General features: G+C 51.5%; 1 protein-coding gene across 1 annotated transcript; it reads left to right on the top strand.

The window, feature by feature from the left end:
• The first annotated feature begins 7,361 nt into the window (after positions 1-7,361).
• LOC142908186 (uncharacterized) lies at positions 7,362-15,364 on the top strand. The gene is made up of 4 exons (XM_076058506.1): positions 7,362-7,454; positions 12,872-12,949; positions 13,654-13,876; positions 14,763-15,364. Exons 2-4 carry the CDS (start codon positions 12,901-12,903, stop codon positions 15,178-15,180), a joined length of 690 nt encoding a protein of 229 aa, XP_075914621.1. The 5' UTR covers positions 7,362-7,454; positions 12,872-12,900; the 3' UTR covers positions 15,181-15,364.
• The last annotated feature ends 7,444 nt before the right edge of the window (positions 15,365-22,808 follow it).

A 22,808-nucleotide genomic window follows, 5' to 3' on the forward strand; every position in this document is an offset into this window, starting at 1 on the left:
AGACTGTTGTTATGATGTCATATAGGGCAGTCTGTGCACAAACGCCACCCTCCCTCAGCATTTCGCTTGGGAGATCATCTCTGCCCGCTGCCTTTCCTGGTCTCAGACTCCGGATCGCCTTCAATACTTCATCAGCAGCTGGCACCTCAGCCAGCCACTCACAGGGGGTGACTTCATCCAATATTTGAGGCACCGCAGCCTCAGCAGGGTCATCCTCACTTTGTGCCACGATGTTTTCCTGGCTGAGGGATTTTCCCTCCCCCAGGACCTCACAGAAATGCTCAGCAAATCTGCGAACCTGTTCCTGGGGGTCGGAAATTGGATCACCGTTTTTTCCCCTAATGATGGTAATAGGTGTGGCGCTGCAGGTTACTTTTTTGATGGAGTTAAATAGAGATTTGTGATCACGGGCCACTGAGGCAGACTCCATCTCCTCAGCAACCCGCGACCACCACCCATCCTTGCAGCGCCTCACGGCTCTCCGAACCTCCGAGCGAAGGCTGCGGTAAGCCTCCTCATTCTCTGACGTGGGATTCTGTAGCCGATGACAGTGGGCCTGTCGCTTTTTCCCAACCATCTTGAACAACTCCTCTGTCATCCAGGGTGTCTGGGGAGGTCTGGACCGTGTACCCAAAGCAGCCATTGCAGCTGCATGAGTCACAGTCCTAAACCTCGCCCATTTACCCTCGACATCAGGAGGAGTCGGGGACGATGCCAATCCCAGCCGCAAGCGATGATGAAATTCTCGCTTGCAACTTTCATCAGATAACTGAGACCAGGCCACTTTAGGTTGGAATGGGGTCCTGGGTGTACACCCACCACCGGAGTGGAAGAATGGCAGGCGCATCTTACAGATGACTAGTCGATGGTCAGAGGGCAGATCAGCTCCACGGTAGGTCCTGGTGTCAAGGACATGGGCTCGCATTCGCTGGTCCGTCACTATGTAGTCCAGCAGATGTTCTTGCTTGGACCCGGCATGCATCCATGATGTTGTGTGGATGCGCCGATGCCGGAACAGCGTGTTGGTAATTACAAGCCCATGGGCTGCACAAAAATCTAGCAGCCTCCTACCGTTGTTATTGAGCTGATCTGGCCCATGCCCTCCAATCACTCCAGACCAGGTGCCAGTATCATGACCAACTCGGGCATTGAAGTCACCCAACATGATGACTCTATCCCGAGGGGCCACTTTAGCCAGCACCTGTGACAGGAGGTCATAGAAGGCATCTGACTCATCGGCTTTGCCTGCATCCCTCCACGGATGTTCATCTTCGGTGGGGGCATAAGTAACCACGACCACCATTCCTCGCCTCCGGTTGATGGGAAGGCGAGCCCAAAGTAGCCTGGGGCTTACAGCTTCCCACACCTCACCGCCACGCTCCCACGCCCCCTTCATTCTTTTGTTCAAAAGAAGACCCACACCCTGTTGTTTGGCAGTCTGCTGCCCCGAGTAGAGGACTGTCCACCCCTCATGGTGGCAGGAGCCAGAGCCGGTCCACCGGACCTCCTGAATGCCGCATAGATCCAGGCGGTACCGGTCCAGCTCCCGACAGAGGAGTGGCAGCCTCTCCTCTGCAGTGAGCGTTCGAACATTCCACGTGGCCAACCGTAGTGGCTTTTCGTTGTTTCTGGAGTAGCCCCGAGGGTAGGTATTCAATCTCCTGGCTCCGCCAATTGGGGTTTGGCCAGGAGACGTCATAGACGCCTGGCCCCCCGGGGCCTCCGGCACAAGCTTAGTTGTTACATATTTCAGTTTAATTCGTAGTTTCGTGGTAATTAATTGAAGGTGGAGGGGTTACCAGCCCCTCGCACCCGTCCAGAGCCCCCGTTTAGCCCCTGTGGTGGACACATATGCCATGAGGGGAGGAGCCAATCAAAATTGGATCTCCCCCCACAGCGCTGTCCACGACAGAGTTGCCCGTCCGGCACCGCGAGGAGGTAGGGGGATGTTTTGCCGGACTCACACACACACACTCCCACACACTCACTATCACACACTAACACACACTCACTATCACACACTCAATTACACACACTCACACACACTCACTAACACACAATCACTTACACACACTCCCACACACTCACTATCACACACTAACACACACTCACTAACACACACTCACTATCACACACTCAATTACAACAACAACAACAACAACCGCCATTCGCCACTAAGTGGCGGTGACGTCACCACGACGCTTGTGCCAGGCTATGTGCACCCTGAGGCCACGTGAAGTGTCGAACGCCCGCTGGCAGGAGGTCACGGGGCAGACCCAGGTGCCACGGGTCGACTGACTGAGATGACTGGCTGATGCACCACCTGTGCCCCCTACTGTGCCAACCTGCTGTGCTTTAGCCACCCGGCGCTCCGCTCGCTGTTGTGAGCGTCGCTCCTCCGCCCTCCGTTGTTGTTGGAGGGCGACTGCCTCCAACTGCCCAGTAGCATCCTTCACGAGCCTCCTCCACAGAGGCCGATCTTGACACCGCTGGTACCAGTCATCGGCAAGTCCACTCAGCTCCACGTCCTCCTGTACCACATCACTCCATCTCTTCTCTAGCCCGTGCCGCGCCCGCTTAGCCCCCTCAATCCGGCCAAACAAAAGCTGTTTCGGCATGCGGTGGCTGGGCATGCGGGCTACATGACCCAGCCATCGCAGCCTTGCCTGCCGGAGGAGCTCACCGATGGGACCCTGCCCAGATCTTTCAAGGATTTGTGAGCTCCTCACACAATCCAGTCTGGTTAAACCCAGGATGGATCGTAGGCAGGTCAGCCTAAATGTTTCTAACCGGCGAAGATGTTCCATTAGGGGGGTCCACGTTTCGCAAGCGTAGAGAAGGGAGGGAATGACCGTGGCCGAGAAGACCTGAAGCTTAGTGCGGAGCGACAGACCAGGTAGCTTCCACACAGCGTTACGCAACCGATGAAAAGATATTGCCGCTCGACTGATTCGGAGTGAGACCTCTGCTGTTAAACTGGAGCCAGTCATAAGCACACTGCCCAGGTATGGGAAACTCTCCACTCTCTCCACAACTGCCCCATCACCGATTGGGAGTTGTGGGGGTGGAGTGTCCGATGGTACAAAATACCCAGGCAGGTGCTTAGTTTTGGTGGGGCTGATGGTAAGGCCCCACCTCTTAGTGGCACGCTCCAGTCTCAGCAGCAGCGTCTCCAACTCCTCCTCTGACTGAGCAGCTATTACCAAGTCATCAGCATACATAACGTGGTTGAGCAATAGGGAGCCATCCCTTGACCGCACCCGGGCATCGATTAGCCTCCCATTATATCTGTACCATATGGAGATTCCCCCGGTACAGCTATTGAAGGCTTCACGAACTACGTGGTCAAAATAGATGTTAAATAATGTGGGAGCCAGAGGACATCCCTGTCGCACCCCAAGGTGTACAGGGAATGGCTCTGACTCCCGGCCACGTAGTTTTACCCGGGCCCGCTCACCATCATGAAGGTCCTTAATGATCGTGAGCAGAGGGTCAGGTACTCCAAAAGCACGAAGAACGACCCAGAGCCCAGGCCTACTGATGGTATCATAGGCCTTGACCAGGTCAATAAAGCAGAGATGTAGGTCTTGTTGGAATTCCCTACACCTCTGCTGTAGCAGACGGACAGAAAATATGGCATCTGTGCAGGACCGCCCTTTCCTGAAACCGCATTGGGGCTCCGCAAGCCTCTCCTCAGCGTGCCTGGCAAGGCGATGCTGAATAATCCTTGCCAGGACCTTTCCCGGCACACTGAGGAGTGAGATGCCCCTGTAGTTGTTACAGTCTGTGCGGTCCCCCTTCTTAAAAAGGGGGACCACCAGGGCATCCTTCCAATCCTGCGGAACCCGTCCAGTGGTCCAGACTGTTGTTATGATGTCATATAGGGCAGTCTGTGCACAAACGCCACCCTCCCTCAGCATTTCGCTTGGGAGATCATCTCTGCCCGCTGCCTTTCCTGGTCTCAGACTCCGGATCGCCTTCAATACTTCCTCAGCAGATGGCACCTCAGCCAGCCACTCACAGGGGGTGACTTCATCCAATATTTGAGGCACCGCAGCCTCAGCAGGGTCATCCTCACTTTGTGCCACGATGTTTTCCTGGCTGTGGGATTTTCCCTCCCCCAGGACCTCACAGAAATGCTCAGCAAATCTGCGAACCTGTTCCTGGGGGTCGGAAATTGGATCACCGTTTTTTCCCCTAATGATGGTAATAGGTGTGGCGCTGCAGGTTACTTTTTTGATGGAGTTAAATAGCGATTTGTGATCACGGGCCACTGAGGCAGACTCCATCTCCTCAGCAACCCGCGACCACCACCCATCCTTGCAGCGCCTCACGGCTCTCCGAACCTCCGAGCGAAGGCTGCGGTAAGCCTCCTCATTCTCTGACGTGGGATTCTGTAGCCGATGACAGTGGGCCTGTCGCTTTTTCTCAACCATCCTGAACAACTCCTCTGTCATCCAGGGTGTCTGGGGAGGTCTGGACCGCGTACCCAAAGCAGCCATTGCAGCTGCATGAGTCACAGTCCTAAACCTCGCCCATTTACCCTCGACATCAGGAGGAGTCGGGGACGATGCCAATCCCAGCCGCAAGCGATGATGAAATTCTCGCTTGCAACTTTCATCAGATAACTGAGACCAGGCCACTTTAGGTTGGAATGGGGTCCTGGGTGTACACCCACCACCGGAGTGGAAGAATGGCAGGCGCATCTTACAGATGACTAGTCGATGGTCAGAGGGCAGATCAGCTCCACGGTAGGTCCTGGTGTCAAGGACATGGGCTCGCATTCGCTGGTCCGTCACTATGTAGTCCAGCAGATGTTCTTGCTTGGACCCGGCATGCATCCATGATGTTGTGTGGATGCGCCGATGCCGGAACAGCGTGTTGGTAATTACAAGCCCATGGGCTGCACAAAAATCTAGCAGCCTCCTACCATTGTTATTGAGCTGATCTGGCCCATGCCCTCCAATCACTCCAGACCAGGTGCCAGTATCATGACCAACTCGGGCATTGAAGTCACCCAACATGATGACTCTATCCCGAGGGGCCACTTTAGCCAGCACCTGTGACAGGAGGTCATAGAAGGCATCTGACTCATCGGCTTTGCCTGCATCCCTCCACGGATGTTCATCTTCGGTGGGGGCATAAGTAACCACGACCACCATTCCTCGCCTCCGGTTGATGGGAAGGCGAGCCCAAAGTAGCCTGGGGCTTACAGCTTCCCACACCTCACCGCCACGCTCCCACGCCCCCTTCATTCTTTTGTTCAAAAGAAGACCCACACCCTGTTGTTTGGCAGTCTGCTGCCCCGAGTAGAGGACTGTCCACCCCTCATGGTGGCAGGAGCCAGAGCCGGTCCACCGGACCTCCTGAATGCCGCATAGATCCAATTACACACACTCACACACACTCACTAACACACAATCACTTACACACACTCACACACACTCACTATCACACACTAACACACACTCACTAACACACACTAACACACACTCACTATCACACACTCAATTACACACACTCACACACACTCACTAACACACAATCACTTACACACACTCCCACACACTCACTATCACACACTAACACACACTCACTAACACACACTCACTATCACACACTCAATTACACACACTCACACACACTCACTAACACACAATCACTTACACACACTCACACACACTCGCTATCACACACTAACACACACTCACTAACACACACTAACACACACTCACTATCACACACTCAATTACACACACTCACTAACACACAATCACTTACACACACTCCCACACACTAACACACACTCACTAACACACACTCACTATCACACACTCAATTACACACACTCACACACACTCACTAACACACAATCACTTACACACACTCACACACACTCACTATCACACACTAACACACACTCACTAACACACACTAACACACACTCACTATCACACACTCAATTACACACACTCACACACACTCACTAACACACAATCACTTACACACACTCACACACACTCACTATCACACACTAACACACACTCACTAACACACACTCACACACACTCACTAACACACACTCACTTACACACACTCACACACACTCACACACACTCACACACACTCACTAACACACACTAACACACACTCACTTACACACACTAACACACACTCACACACACTCACACACACTCACTATCACACACTAACACACACTCACTAACACACACTCACTTACACACACTTACACACACTCACACACACTCACTATCACACACTAACACACACTCACACACACTCACTAACTCACACACACTAACACACACTAACACACACTCACTAACACACACTTACACACACTCACACACACTCACTATCACACACTCACACACACTCACTTACACACACTCACTAACACACACTCACTATCACACACTTACACACACTCACTTACACACACTCACACACACTCACTTACACACACTCACACACACTCACTAACACACACTCACTTACACACACTAACACACACTCACTATCACACACTCACACACACTCACACACACTCACTTACACACACTCACACACACTCACTTACACACACTCACACACACTCACTTACACACACTAACACACACACACTTACACACACTCACACACACTCACTTACACACACTCACACACACTCACTTACACACACTCACACACACTCACTTACACACACTCACTATCACACACTAACACACACTCACACACACTCACTATCACTCACTATCACACACTCACACACACTCACACACACTCACTATCACTCACTAACACACACTCACACACACACTCACTATCACACACTCACACACACTCACTTACACACACTCACACACACTCACTTACACATACTCACACACATACACACATACAAGGAGGGGGTGGGTGGCCAGCACCACGCCCGCCCGGCCGCCTTTGTCTCTCCCACAGTGCTGGCGATGTTGACCACCGCGCACGTGGCACCGGCGTGCCCATTTGAGGCTGAGTCGACCTAGGGGGGGCGAGGAGGCGGAGACCTCGCGCCTGACAAACCGGAAGTAGCGGCGGGGGATGGGGGCGGGGCGGTAATTGGGGGCGTGGCGATGGGCGGTGGCTATTGGTGGGGGCGATGCTGGTGGGCGGGGGCGGTTGGATGGGGTGGTGGGGCGGGGCTGTTGGGCGGGACGGGGGCGGTTGGCTGTGGCGGTGGGCGGGGCTGGGGGGCGGTACGGGGGCGGTTGGCTGGGGTGGTGGGCGGGGCCGGTGGGCGTGGCGAGCATTGCGCCGTCATCGACTTGGGGGCGGGGTTACGTGACGTCGGGGGAAGTGTCGTCAGAGCCCTGGTCACGTGCGCAGCAAACGGCCGCTTCTTGAGATTGCTCCCCGTCGTGGTCGTCGTGATCCGAGCGTTACCACTCAGACAGGTGGGAGCGTGAGTCCGTGATGTGAGTCCGTGATGTGAGTCCGTGATGTGAGTCCGTGATGTGAGTCTGTGTTGTGAGTCTGTGTTGTGAGTCTGTGATGTGAGTCCGTGATGTGAGTCCGTGATGTGAGTCCGTGATGTGAGTCTGTGTTGTGAGTCTGTGTTGTGAGTCTGTGATGTGAGTCTGTGATGTGAGTCCGTGATGTGAGTCTGTGATGTGAGTCTGTGTTGTGAGTCTGTGATGTGAGTCTGTGATGTGAGTCTGTGTTGTGAGTCCGTGATGTGAGTCTGTGATGTGAGTCTGTGATGTGAGTCTGTGTTGTGAGTCCGTGATGTGAGTCCGTGATGTGAGTCTGTGATGTGAGTCTGTGTTGTGAGTCCGTGATGTGAGTCCGTGATGTGAGTCTGTGATGTGAGTCCGTGATGTGAGTCTGTGATGTGAGTCCGTGATGTGAGTCTGTGATGTGAGTCTGTGTAGATGATGTGAGTCTGTGGTTGGTGATGTGAGTCTGTGTTGATGATGTGAGTCTGTGTTGTGAGTCTGTGGTTGGTGTTGTGAGTCTGTGTTGTGAGTCTGTGTTGTGAGTCTGTGTTTGGTGATGTGAGTCTGTGTTGTGAGTCTGTGTTGTGAGTCTGTGATTGGTGATGTGAGTCTGTGATGTGAGTCTGTGATGTGAGTCTGTGTTGTGAGTCTATGTAGATGATGTGAGTCTGTGTAGATGATGTGAGTCTGTGTTGTGATTCTGTGTTGTGAGTCTGTGTTGTGATTCTGTGTTGTGAGTCCGTGTTGATGATCTTGAGTCCGTGATGTGAGTCTGTGGTTGGTGATGTGAGTCTGTGTTGTGAGTCTGTGGTTGGTGATGTGAGTCTGTGTTGTGACTCTGTGTTGTGAGTCCGTGATGTGAGTCTGTGGTTGGTGATGTGAGTCTGTGTTGTGAGTCTGTGTTGTGAGTCTGTGTTGTGAGTCTGTGTTGTGAGTCCGTGATGTGAGTCTGTGGTTGGTGATGTGAGTCTGTGTTGTGAGTCTGTGGTTGGTGATGTGAGTCTGTGTTGTGAGTCTGTGTTGTGAGTCCGTGATGTGAGTCCGTGATGTGAGTCTGTGGTTGGTGATGTGAGTCTGTGTTGTGAGTCTGTGGTTGGTGATGTGAGTCTGTGTTGTGAGTCTGTGTTGTGAGTCCGTGATGTGAGTCCGTGATGTGAGTCCGTGGTTGGTGATGTGAGTCTGTGTTGTGAGTCTGTGTTGATGATGTGAGTCCGTGATGTGAGTCTGTGGTTGGTGATGTGAGTCTGTGTTGTGAGTCTGTGTTGATGATGTGAGTCCGTGATGTGAGTCTGTGTAGATGATGTGAGTCTGTGTTGTGAGTCTGTGGTTGGTGATGTGAGTCTGTGTTGTGAGTCTGTGTAGATGATGTGAGTCCGTGATGTGAGTCTGTGATGTGAGTCTGTGGTTGGTGATGTGAGTCTGTGTTGTGAGTCTGTGATGTGAGTCTGTGTTGTGAGTCTGTGGTTGGTGATGTGAGTCTGTGTTGTCAGTCTGTGTAGATGATGTGAGTCTGTGTTGTGAGTCTGTGGTTGGTGATGTGAGTCTGTGTTGTGAGTCTGTGTTGTGAGTCTGTATTGTGAGTCTGTGGTTGGTGATGTGAGTCTGTGTTGTGAGTCTGTGTTGTGAGTCTGTGGTTGGTGATGTGAGTCTGTGGTTGGTGATGTGAGTCTGTGTTGTGAGTCTGTGGTTGGTGATGTGAGTCTGTGGTTGGTGATGTGACTCTGTGTTGTGAGTCTGTGTTGTGAGTCTGTGTTGTGAGTCTGTGTTGTGAGTCTGTGTAGATGATGTGAGTCTGTGGTTGGTGATGTGACTCTGTGTTGTGAGTCTGTGTTGTGAGTCTGTGGTTGGTGATGTGAGTCTGTGTCGTGAGTCTGTGGTTGGTGATGTGAGTCTGTGTAGATGATGTGAGTCTGTGGTTGGTGATGTGAGTCTGTGTTGTGAGTCTGTGTTGATGATGTGAGTCTGTGTTGATGATGTGAGTCTGTGTTGATGATGTGAGTCTGTGTTGTGAGTCTGTGGTTGGTGATGTGAGTCTGTGTTGTGAGTTCGTGTTGTGAGTCTGTGTTGTGAGTCTGTGTAGATGATGTGAGTCTGTGTTGATGATGTGAATCTGTGTTGATGATGTGAGTCTGTGTTGTGAGTCTGTTGTGAGTTTGTGTAGATGATGTGAGTCTGTGGTTGGTGATGTGAGTCTGTGTTGTGAGTCTGTGTTGTGAGTCTGTGGTTGGTGATGTGAGTCTGTGTTGTGAGTCTGTGGTTGGTGATGTGAGTCTGTGTTGTGAGTCTGTGTTGTGAGTCTGTGTAGATGATGTGAGTCTGTGGTTGGTGATGTGAGTCTGTGTTGTGAGTCTGTGTTGTGAGTCTGTGGTTGGTGATGTGAGTCTGTGGTTGGTGATGTGAGTCTGTGTTGTGAGTCTGTGGTTGGTGATGTGAGTCTGTGGTTGGTGATGTGAGTCTGTGTTGTGAGTCTGTGTTGTGAGTCTGTGTAGATGATGTGAGTCTGTGGTTGGTGATGTGACTCTGTGTTGTGAGTCTGTGTTGTGAGTCTGTGGTTGGTGATGTGAGTCTGTGTCGTGAGTCTGTGGTTGGCGATGTGAGTCTGTGTAGATGATGTGAGTCTGTGGTTGGTGATGTGAGTCTGTGTTGTGAGTCTGTGTTGATGATGTGAGTCTGTGTTGATGATGTGAGTCTGTGTTGATGATGTGAGTCTGTGTTGTGAGTCTGTGGTTGGTGATGTGAGTCTGTGTTGTGAGTCCGTGTTGTGAGTCTGTGTTGTGAGTCTGTGTAGATGATGTGAGTCTGTGTTGATGATGTGAATCTGTGTTGATGATGTTAGTCTGTGTTGTGAGTCTGTGTTGTGAGTTTGCGTAGATGATGTGAGTCTGTGGTTGGTGATGTGAGTCTGTGTTGTGAGTCTGTGTTGTGAGTCTGTGTTGTGAGTCCGTGTTGATGATGTGAATCTGTGATGTGAGTCTGTGTTGTGAATCTGTGATGTGAGTCTGTGTTGTCAGTCTGTGTTGTCAGTCTGTGTTGATGATGTGAGTCTGTGTTGTGAGTCTGTGTTGTGAGTCTGTGTTGATGATGTGAGTCTGTGTTGTGAGTCTGTGTTGTGAGTCCGTGTTGATGATGTGAGTCTGTGTTGTGAGTCTGTGTTGTGAGTCCGTGTTGATGATGTGAGTCTGTGTTGTGAGTCTGTGTTGATGATGTGAGTCTGTGTTGTGAGTCTGTGTTGTGAGTCCGTGTTGTGAGTCTGTGTTGATGTTGTGAGTCTGTGTTGATGATGTGAGTCTGTGTTGATGATGTGATTCTGTGTTGTCAGTCTGTGTTGATGATGTGAATCTGTGTTGATGATGTGAGTCTGTGTTGATGATGTGAGTCTGTGTTGATGATGTGAGTCTGTGTTGATGATGTGATTCTGTGTTGTCAGTCTGTGTTGATGATGTGAATCTGTGTTGATGATGTGAGTCTGTGTTGATGATGTGAGTCTGTGTTGATGATGTGAGTCTGTGTTGTCAGTCTGTGATGTCAGTCTGTGTTGATGATGTGAGTCTGTGTTGTCAGTCTGTGATGTCAGTCTGTGTTGATGATGTGAGTCTGTGTAGTGAGTCCGTGTTGATGATGTGAGTCTGTGTTGATGATGTGAGTCTGTGATGTGAGTCCGTGTTGATGATGTGAGTCTGTGATGTGAGTCTGTGTTGATGATGTGAGTCTGTGTTGATGATGTGAGTCTGTGTTGATGATGTGAGTCTGTGGTGTGAGTACGTGTTGATGATGTGAGTCTGTGTTGATGATGTGAGTCTGTGATGTGAGTACGTGTTGATGATGTGAGTCTGTGTTGATGATGTGAGTCTGTGTTGTCAGTCTGTAATGTCAGTCTGTGTTCATGATGTGAGTCTGTGTTGATGATGTGAGTCTGTGATGTGAGTCCGTGTTGATTGTGTGAGTCTGTGTTGATGATGTTAGTCTGTGTTGATGATGTGAGTCTGTGATGTGAGTCTGTGTTGATGATGTGAGTCTGTGTTGATGATGTGAGTCTGTGGTTGACGATGTGAGTCTGTGTTGATGTGAGTCTGTGTTGATGTGAGTCTGTGTAGATGATGTGAGTCTGTGTAGATGATGTGAGTCTTTGTTGATGATGTGAGTCTGTGTTGATGATGTGACTCTGTGCTGTGAGTCTGTGTTGATGATGTGAGTCTGTGTTGATGCACAGTCCGTGTTGTGAGTTTGTGTAGATGATGTGAGTCTGTGGTTGGTGATGTGAGTCTGTGTTGTCAGTCTGTGTTGTCAGTCTGTGTTGATTATGTGAGTCTGTGTTGTGAGTCTGTGTTGTGAGTCCGTGTTGATGATGTGAGTCTGTGTTGTGAGTCTGTGTTGTGAGTCCGTGTTGATGATGTGAGTCTGTGTTGTGAGTCTGTGTTGTGAGTCCGTGATGGTGATGTGAGTCTGTGTTGTGAGTCTGTGTTGTGAGTTCGTGTTGATGATGTGAGTCTGTGTTGTGAGTCTGTGTTGTGAGTCTGTGTTGATGATGTGAGTCTGTGTTGTGAGTCTGTGTTGTGAGTCCGTGTTGTGAATCTGTGTTGTGAGTCTGTGTTGATGTTGTGAGTCTGTGTTGATGATGTGAGTCTGTGTTGATGATGTTATTCTGTGTTGTCAGTCTGTGTTGATGATGTGAATCTGTGTTGATGATGTGAGTCTGTGTTGATGATGTGAGTCTGTGTTGATGATGTGAGTCTGTGTTGATGATGTGATTCTGTGTTGTCAGTCTGTGTTGACGATGTGAATCTGTGTTGATGATGTGAGTCTGTGTTGATGATGTGAGTCTGTGTTGATGATGTGATTCTGTGTTGTCAGTCTGTGTTGATGATGTGAATCTGTGTTGATGATGTGAGCCTGTGTTGTGAGTCTGTGTTGATGATGTGAGTCTGTGATGTGAGTCCGTGTTGATGATGTGAGTCTGTGTTGTCAGTCTGTGATGTCAGTCTGTGTTGATGATGTGAGTCTGTGTTGATGTGAGTCTGTGTTGATGTGAGTTTGTGTTGATGATGTGAGTCTGTGTTGATGTGTCTGTGTAGATGATGTGAGTCTTTGTTGATGATGTGAGTCTGTGTTGATGATGTGACTTTGTGTTGTGTGTCTGTGTAGATGGTGTGAGTCTGTGTTGATGATGTGAGTCCGTGTTGTCAGTCTGTGTTGATGAGGTGAGTTTGTGTTGTGGGTTTGTGTTGATGAGGTGAGTTTGTGTTATGGGTTTGTGGTGATGAGGTGAGTTTGTGTTGTGGGTTTGTGGTGACGAGGTGAGTTTGTGTTGTGAGTCTGTGGTGACGAGGTGAGTTTGTGTTGTGACCCTCTCCCCCCCCCCACCGCTCTCCACACAGAGACCCTGTGGATTACAGCGAGAGACGCCATGAACGCCGCACAACACAACGACGCTGCTCTGGGCATTCATGTCATGGGTGGGTGGGTCGGAGGGTGGGTGGGTGGGTGGGTCGGTGGGTGGGTCGGTGGGTGGGTGGGTGGGTCGGTGGGTGGGTCGGTGGGTGGGTGGGTTGGTGGGTGGGTGGGTCGGTGGGTGGGTGGGTCGGTGGGTGGGTGGGTGGGTGGGTCGGTGGGTGGGTGGGTGGGTGGGTCGGTGGGTGGGTGGGTGGGTGGGTCGGTGGGTGGGTGGGTCGGTGGGTGGGTGGGTGGGTGGGTCGGTGGGTGGGTGGGTCGGTGGGTGGGTGGGTCGGTGGGTGGGTGGGTGGGTGGGTCGGTGGGTGGGTGGGTCGGTGGGTGGGTGGGTCGGTGGGTGGGTGGGTCGGTGGGTGGGTGGGTGGGTCGGTGGGTGGGTGGGTCGGTGGGTGGGTGGGTGGGTCGGTGGGTGGGTCGGTGGGTGGGTGGGTGGGTTGGTGGGTGGCTGGGCTAGTTGGTGGGTGGGTGGGTGGGCTTGTGGCTGGGCTTGTGGGTGGGTGAATGTGCGAGTGGGTCGGTACGTGGGTGGGTTGGTAGGTGGGTGAATGGGCGAGTGGGTCGGTACGTGGGCGGGTCGGTAGGTGGGTGAATGGGCGAGTGGGTCGGCACGTGGGTGGGTTGGTAGGTGGGTGAATGGGCAAGTGGGTCGGTACGTGGGTGGGTAAGTGGGTCGGTGTCTGAGTCTTTCTGTCTCTCTGTCTCTCTACAGATCATCAGGTCCGCCACTGCTGCCTGAACAAGAAGGAAAAACCGAGATGCTTCATCCTGAAGCGCCCCCCAATCGGCACGGGCACCTTCACAAGCCAAAGGCTCAACCCCATGATCACCACCACCACCGCCGCCGCCGCCGCCGCCGCCGGCACCTCCAGGGAAGCCAATGTCGTCATCAGCACTGCTGGTGCTCTGCAGGCCTCTGGGGTTTCTGATCCACGGTGAGACTCCCTCTGTGTGCTCATAGGGCTGGGGGTGTTGGGGACGAGATGTCGACTCCCTTTCCCGGTACGCAGGAGTTCATGGGCTCGATCCCGACCGCTGACGACGCCTGCCGCTGCTGCTGTATATTTGAAGTCTGCGTCTGTCTGTCTCTCTGCCCGTGGTCGTACCTACGTGGGTTCTCTCCGGGTCCCTCCGGGTTTTCACCTCCACATTTAGAATCGACATCACCACGCGGTTAGAGTGTTTGGCTGCGATACATTTCTTACGTGGGGATGATGATCACGATGATATCAGCCACTGCCTTGAGCCATCATTTGCGATGGCGACGCTGCTTCTGATCAAGAGCTACAAAAATCAGTGGAAGCCTTAGACCTGGTGAAATAAAAAAAAGAGTTTAGTTTTTGCATGGGTCTCTGCGGGTCTCTGTGGGTGTCTATGCTTCTACACGAGTCTCTGCATCTCTATGGGTCTCTGTGCGGGCCTTCTGAAAGAGGGCTACACAGTAGCTCTGTGGAAGCCTTAGACCTGGTGAAATAAAAAAAAGAGTTTAGTTTTTGCATGGGTCTCTTCGGGTGTGTCTACATTTCCACGCGATGATGATGATGACCACGGTGATATCAGCCACTTGATCGAGCTGCTATCTCTCGTGGTGGCCAGGTCGCTTCTTACACCCGGTAAAATAGAGTGATAGTTTTAGATTTTGTTTTTAAATCCGCCACCGTGCGTTGAGTCCGTTAGTCCACCCACGGGAGGATCTGGTGGTGGTGGTGGTGGTGGTGGCGGTGGCGGTGATGATGCAGAGCGACTACGGCCTCTGGCTATTGTAGCGAGAGGCTAAAGTGGTGGCGCCGTGCTGCTGTGGTGCTGCTGCTACCTCCACAGAGCTGATCCGGAGGAGATGCCCCCATCAACATCATCCTCCTCCTCCTCCTCCTCATCATCCTCATCGTTCTCACCGCTCATCTACACCAATGTGGAGTGGACGGAGTTTGTGGGGGCGGAAGAGGTGGCGGTGAAGGAGGTGGAAGGGAAGGCAGAGTTGGGTACGGAGGAGGTGGAGAAGATGGAGGAGATGGAGGAGGAGGAGGAGGAGGTGGTGGTGGAGCCGGAGCAGGTGGTGGTGGAGTTGGACGAGGAGGTGAAGGAGCTTGAAGAGAAGGCGGAGGAGGTGGACGCGGAGGAGGTGCAGCATCCGCAGAGCAAGAAGAAGCAAGGGGCGTGCCTGGCGCAGGTGGCCAGCGCGCTCCGCTCGCTCCTCCGCCGCCTGCTGATTTGTGGTGGCCGGCCCATGGCGCATTAGCGGGGTCGTGGTGGTGGTGGTGGTGGCGTCGGTGCCAGCTGCCACCACAAGCAGCACCACCCAGCCACCCACCCACCCACCCCATTATGTATCGCGTTGTAAATAATTTCATAGCTTTGTAAATAATTATTGTAAATATTGTCATGGCAAATACAGACAGCAGGAAGTGAAATGACGTTGCAGACTTTGTGGTGTTTGGTGCCTTCGATTGTCAGTGCTGTGTGGGGTCTGGGATCATAATGGCCGTGTCAGGGGTGCACCTCCTCCACAACCTCTTCCACCTTCCGCCTCCTCCTCAGACTCATTCACCCACCCACTGATTCACTCACCAACCCATTGATTCTCTCACCCACCCACTGAATCACTCACCCACCCACTGATTCACTCACGTACCCACCGATTCACTCACCCCCCCCCACCGATGCACTCACCCACCGATTGATTCACTCACCAACCCACTGATTCTCTCACCCACCCACTGATTCACTCACCCACCCACTTATTCAATCACCCACCCACTGATTCACTTACCCACCCACTGATTCACTCACCCACCCACTAATTCACTCATCAACCCACTGATTCACTCACCCACCCACTGATTCACTCACCCACCCACTGATTCACTCATCCACCCACTGATTCACTCACCCACCCACTGATTCACTCACCCACCCACTGATTCACTCACCCACCCACTGATTCACTCACCCACCCACTGATTCACTCACCAACCCACTGATTCACTTACCCACCCACTGATTCACTCACCCACCCACTGATTCACTCACCAACCCACTGATTCACTCACCCAGCCACTGATTCACTCACCCACCCACTGATTCACTCACCAACCCACTGATTCACTTACCCAGCCACTGATTCACTCACCAACCCATTGATTCTCTCACCAACCCACTGATTCACTCACCCACCCACTGATTCACTCACCCACCCACTGATTCACTTACCCACCCACTGATTCACTCACCCACCCACTAATTCACTCATCCACCCACTGATTCACTCACCCACCCACTGATTCACTCACCCACCCACTGATTCACTCACCCACCCACTGATTCACTCACCCACCCACTGATTCACTCACCAACCCACTGATTCACTCACCCACCCACTGATTCACTCACCCACCCACTGATTCACTCACCAACCCACTGATTCACTCACCCACCCACTGATTCACTCACCCACTCACTGATTCACTCATCCACCCACTGATTCACTCACCCACCCACTGATTCACTCACCCACCCACTGATTCACTCACCCACCCACTGATTCAATCACCCCCCCACTGATTCACTCACCCACCCACTGATTCACATACCCACCGATGCACTCACCCACCCACTGATTCACTCACCCACCCACTAATTCACTCACCCAGCCGCTGATTCACTCACCCACCCACTGATTCACTCACCCACCCACCGATCCAATCACCCACCCACTCATGAATTCGTAGCGACTGAACCGGAGACACTTGAAGAGTTGGAGGCGCCCTGTTTATTAACGCCAACGGGTTAACACTTTCTAAATAATCCGTCTATAGTCGACTACGGTTGCCAGTCAGGACAGCTGGTAGGCTGCCTGTGTGCCGACGCCGAGATGGTGAAGACGGAGACGACGGTGAGGACTTAGCAGCACGACGCGGATCCCATTTCAAACGACAGCCCGGACCGAGGTCCTCTCTCGAGGGCCCCTCTTATACCGTCAGCGTGGCCTGGCCCCGCCCCCGGCCACGCCCCCTTTCTTGAACCTACCCGCGGGTTCCTGGTGGGTCCCTTCCGTTTCCTTTCCCCGAGATCCCCCTTTGGTCTGTCACCGGGCCTGCTGATGTCAGGGCTGCTGTAAGCTGCGGATCCCCGTCGCCGCCAGCAGTCAGCGCTACGCTGCTACATAGCGAATTCTATATCACTACACATTAATTCACTCACCCACGTGTTCGCTAACCCACTCGTTCACTCACCCACTCGTTCACTCACCCACGCGTTCACTCACCCACTCGTTCACTCACCCACTCGTTCACTAACCTACTCGTTCACTAACCCACTCGTTCACTCACCCACTAGTTCACTAACCCACTCGTTCACTCACCCACTCGTTCACTCACCCACTAGTTCACGAACCCACTTGTTCACTCACCCACTCGTTCACTAACCCACTCGTTCACTCACCCACTCGTTCACTCACCCACTCGTTCACTAACCCACTCGTTCACTCACCCACTTATTCACTCACCCACTCGTTCACTAACCCACTCGTTACTCACCCACTAGTTCACGAACCCACTTGTTCACTCACCCACTCGTTCACTAACCCACTCGTTCACTAACCCACTCGTTCACTCACCCACTCGTTCACTCACCCACTTGTTCACTCACCCACTCGTTCACTAACCCACTCGTTCACTCACACACTCGTTCACTCACCCACTCGTTCACTCACCCACTCGTTCACTAACCCACTCGTTCACTCACCCACTAGTTCACGAACCCACTTGTTCATGAACCCACTTGTTCACTAACCCACTCGTTCACTCACCCACTCGTTCACTCACCCCCTCGTTCACTCACCCACTCGTTCACTAACCCACTCGTTCACTCACCCACTCGTTCACTAACCCACTCGTTCACTCACCCACTCGTTCACTAACCCACTCGTTCACTAACCCACTCGTCCACTCACCCACTCGTTCACTCACCCACTCGTTCACTCACCCACTCGTTCATTAACCCACTCGTTCACTCAGCCACTTATTCACTAACCCACTCGTTCACTCAGCCACTTATTCACTCACCCACTCGTTCACTCACCCACTTATTCACTAACCCACTCGTTCACTCAGCCACTTATTCACTAACCCACTCGTTCACTCAGCCACTTATTCACTCACCCACTCGTTCACTCACCCACTTATTCACTAACCCACTCGTTCACTCAGCCACTTATTCACTAACCCACTCGTTTACTCACCCACTTATTCACTAACCCACTCGTTCACTAACCCACTCGTTCACTCACCCACTCGTTCACTCACCCACTCGTTCACTCACCCACTCGTTCATTAACCCACTCGTTCACTCAGCCACTTATTCACTAACCCACTCGTTCACTCAGCCACTTATTCACTCACCCACTCGTTCACTCACCCACTTATTCACTAACCCACTCGTTCACTCAGCCACTTATTCACTAACCCACTCGTTCACTCAGCCACTTATTCACTCACCCACTCGTTCACTCACCCACTTATTCACTAACCCACTCGTTCACTCAGCCACTTATTCACTAACCCACTCGTTCACTCACCCACTTATTCACTAACCCACTCGTTCACTCACCCACTTATTCACTAACCCACTCGTTCACTAACCCACTTATTCAGTAACCCACTCGTTCACTCACCCACTTATTCACTAACCCACTCGTTAACTCACCCATGTATTCACTAAACCACCCACTCGTTCACTCACCCACTTATTCACTAACCCACTCGTTCACTCAGCCACTTATTCACTAACCCACTCGTTCACTCACCCACTTATTCACTAACCCACTCGTTCACTCACCCACTTATTCACTAACCCACTCGTTCACTAACCCACTTATTCACTAACCCACTCTTTCACTCACCCACTTATTCACTAACCTACCCACTCGTCCACTCACCCACCTCGTTCACTCACCCACCTCGTGCCAATTTCAGGACCTCGTGCACCTAGCCTGGCACAGCAGTCACGTGACCTCCTCGTGCACCTACCCTGGCACAGCAGTCCCGTGACCTACTTGTGCACCTAGCCTGGGACAGCGGTCAACCCATGGCACCTGCTGGGTCTGTCCCGTGACCTCTTCCTCCTCCTGCACCTAGCCTGGCACAGCAGCCAACCCATGGCACCTGCTGGGTCTGTCCCGTGACCTCCTCCTCCTCCTGCACCTAGCCTGGCACAGCAGTCAACCCATGGCACCTGCTGGGTCTGTCCCGTGACGGAGAGACAGGTATGGAGGTAAGGAGAGAGATTCACGTCGGATCCCTTAGGACTGCGAGAAGGGCTGGGTGCAGATCCAGCACTTGTGTCGTGAACAAAATGAAAACTAAAAAAGATACATAATAATACAAATATTACATAGAAAACATAGCAGGAACATAAACATGGAGTAGGGAGAGAGGGGGTAGAGGGAGAGAGAGGGGGGGTAGGGAGAGAGGGGGGTAAAGAGAGAGGTGGAATGGGTAAGGAGAGCAGAGCGTGAAATCTTTCGTTAAATCTTCTTGTTTCCTCTGATCGTGCAAACCAAGAGGGAGAGACCTCAGAAGAGAGGCAAGGGGAGAGCGAGAGAGGTAAGGAGATAATGAGAGATGGAGAGAGAGAGAGAGAGACAATTGCGACCCGGTAACAAGGAGACGCAGGGTTAAGACGAATCCATCGTGGACCAGGTGATGACATTCGTGGAAACCGGCAGAGGCCCGACCTCATGGAGTTTCAGGAGATCGCATTGGCAACGGGCAATGGGCTTTGCCATCATGGGCTTCATCGGCTTCTTTGTGAAACTCATCCGTTGTGTGGAGCTTGCAGTCCGCCTTACCCCCCTACCCCACACCCGCACCCCCTCGATCACTCCTCCCTGGCTCCCCCCCCCCCCCCCCACTCTTACATACAAGTATATGTAGTGTTTATAATGACTAATACACTTCTTATAATAAGCGGGGTTTTTCCCCTTTTTTAAGGCAAACAAAACACATACTATGATAATATGATGCATTGTCCTTGAAACTGATTGGTCCACACCAAGGGACGGTTTTCTTTTGAGCCTCGACCCTAATTGGTGCTCGACCAGATGACGCCAAAAGGCGTCACACAGCTCAAAGACAACGCCGCTATCAAAGTAGTAATGAGGGCTCGGGGTGAGCATCTACATCATCATTAGACCTCCTTTGCCAGTACCACAATATAATGAAAGGGTTTTTCCTCCTTTTTTCTGGCAACAAAACTGAAACCGTTTTACAAGGATCCATGTCGCTGCATTGAGCACAACACCTGCAGTCAAAGTGCAAACAAAAACACACATACTATGATAATATATGATGCATTGTCCTTGAAACTGATTGGTCCACATCAAGGGACGGCTTTCTTTTGAGCCTCGACCCAATTGGTGCTCGACCAATCAGTTTCAAGGACAATGCATCATATATTATCAGAGTGTGTTTTTGTTTGCATTTTGACTGCAGGTATTGTGGTCAATGCAGTAACATAAATCCTCGTAAAAAGGTTTCAGTTTTGTTGAACTTAAAAAGGGGAAAAACCCCTATTATCATTATATTGTGGTACTGGCAAAGGAGGTCTAATGGCATACACTTCTTATGAGGCACACTCTGTTTATTGTAATACTTCTCTTACACAGTCCTTGACACACAGAGGGGGTATACGGTCCCCTCACCCGTCACCCTAAGGACGTACGGCCTCCTGTCCTGGCGGGACTTACACGTCTACCGCTAACCTGGAGTCCTCTGGCTGGGACCTAGGGGAGGCTATCTGACCCACCGCTGGCCCGGTGTAGATGCCACTGGTTCTTGACGTTCTGCAGATGTAGATGCCACTGGTTCTTGACGTTCTGTAGATGTAGATGCCACTGGTTCTTGACGTTCTGCAGATGTAGATGCCACTGGTTCTTGACGTTCTGCAGATGTAGATGCCACTAGTTCTTGACGTTCTGCAGATGTAAATGCTACTGGTTCTTCATGTTTTGTACATGTAGATGCCACTGGTTCTTCACGTTCTGCAGATGTAGATGCCACTGGTTCTTCACGTTCTGCAGATGTAGATGCCACTGGTTCTTCACGTTCTGTAGATGTAGATGCCACCGGTTCTTCACGTTCTACAGATGTAGATGCCACTGGTTCTTAACGTTCTACAGATGTAGATGCCACTGGTTCTTGACGTTCTGCAGATGTAAATGCCACTGGTTCTTCACGTTTTACATATGTAGAAACCACTGGTTCTTCAGGTTCTACAGATGTAGATGCCACTGGTTCTTTACTTTCTACGGATGTAGATGACACTGGTTCTTCACATTCTGCAGATGTAGATGACACTGGTTCTTTACTTTCTGCAGATGTAGATGCAACTGGTTCTTCACGTTCTGCAGATGTAGATACCACTGGTTCCTCACATTCTGCAGATGTAGATGCCACTGGTTCTTCACGTTATGCAGATGTAGATGACACTGGTTCTTAACGTCCTACAGATGTAGATGCCACTGGTTCTTGACATTCTGCAGATGTAAATGCCACTGGTTCTTCACGTTCCGTAGATGTAGATGCCGCTGGTTCTTCACGTTCTGTATATGTAGATGCCACTGGTTTTTCACGTTCTACAGATGTAGATGCCACTGGTTCTTCACGTTCTGCAGATGTAGATGACGCTAGTTCTTAACGTTCAACAGATGTAGATGCCACTGGTTCTTGACGTTCTGCAGATGTAAATGTCACTGGTTCTTCACGTTTTACAGATGTAGAAACCACTGGTTCTTCACGTTCTACAGATGTAGATGACACTGGTTCTTCACGTTATGCAGATGTAGATGCCGCTGGTTCTGCACGTTCTGCAGATGTAGATGCCACTGGTTCTTCACGTTTTACAGATGTAGATGCCACTGGTTCTTCACGTTCTGCAGATGTAGATGCCACTGGTTCCTCACGTTCTGCAGATGTAGATGCCACTGGTTCTTCACGTTCTGCAGATGTAGATGCCACTGGTTATTTACATTCTGTAGATGTAGATGCCACTGGTTATTCACGTTCTGCAGATGTAGATGCCACTGGTTCTTCATGTTCTGTAGATGTAGATGCCGCTGGTTCTTCACCTTCTGCAGATGTACATGCTACCACCGCCATCTATTGAGCGGGACTGTCGAACTTACACCTCTTTTTGTCCAATGGGCTTGCAGCTGAACCAAACGGTGAAAGGGGCTTCGTTCGTACCTCTTAAAGTTCGTAAGTCGAGTGTTCGTAAGTCGAGTGTTCGTAAGTAGGAGCCTCCCTTGCATTTGTTGTCTTTGAAACTGATTGGCCTACACAAGGGACAGCAGAAGCCTTCATTATGGCCTAGTCTCACCACACCAGCGTCAGTAGACCAGAGGAACCTAATAGTAATTTTAAAATCATAACAACAATCATCTTATCCACCATTCCTCTCATCAGGTAGCCCTCAAACAAAGACAAAGATCCTCCCGTGTAGCCTCTAACAGGACCGTTGGGGCAAGTGCTGTTAGTAGTGTAGTGGGTTTCCACGGAGACTGGAGACGCTTTCTTTCGAGGCAACACGGTTTATTTATAACTATAACAGAACTCCCCTTAACTCCCACTATCTATGGAGGTACAGCCTCCGGGCTAGCGTGCCCTCACATCTAGTAAACCTGGCTCTCAGCCCTCCGGCTCTCTGTGCCCTAGGGGAGGCTAACTGACCCGACCCAGCCAAGGTACGGGTCCTGACCACTGGTTCACGCTCAGGCCCGGGCCCTTGCAAGGACGTCGGGTCCTGGGGTCCCAGGGCCCTAGCTAGGCTGGTCTTCCTCCTTCGTCTTCGGAGCTCTGCCCTGAGCTGTGA

The sequence above is a fragment of the Petromyzon marinus genome (genome assembly GCF_048934315.1).
Source record: "Petromyzon marinus isolate PM22_M1 ecotype Great Lakes invasive population chromosome 76 unlocalized genomic scaffold, UKy_Petmar_22M1.pri1.0 chr76_unloc.1, whole genome shotgun sequence".
Lineage (NCBI taxonomy): Eukaryota > Metazoa > Chordata > Hyperoartia > Petromyzontiformes > Petromyzontidae > Petromyzon > Petromyzon marinus.

Coding starts and splice junctions, on each gene's coding strand:
- LOC142908186 (XM_076058506.1), top strand. CDS start 12,901: ATGAACGCCGCACAACACAACGACGCTGCTCTGGGCATTCATGTCATG. Junction 12,950..13,653: donor TCTGGGCATTCATGTCATGG/GTGGGTGGGTCG, acceptor GTCTCTCTACAG/ATCATCAGGTCCGCCACTGC. Junction 13,877..14,762: donor TCTGGGGTTTCTGATCCACG/GTGAGACTCCCT, acceptor CTACCTCCACAG/AGCTGATCCGGAGGAGATGC.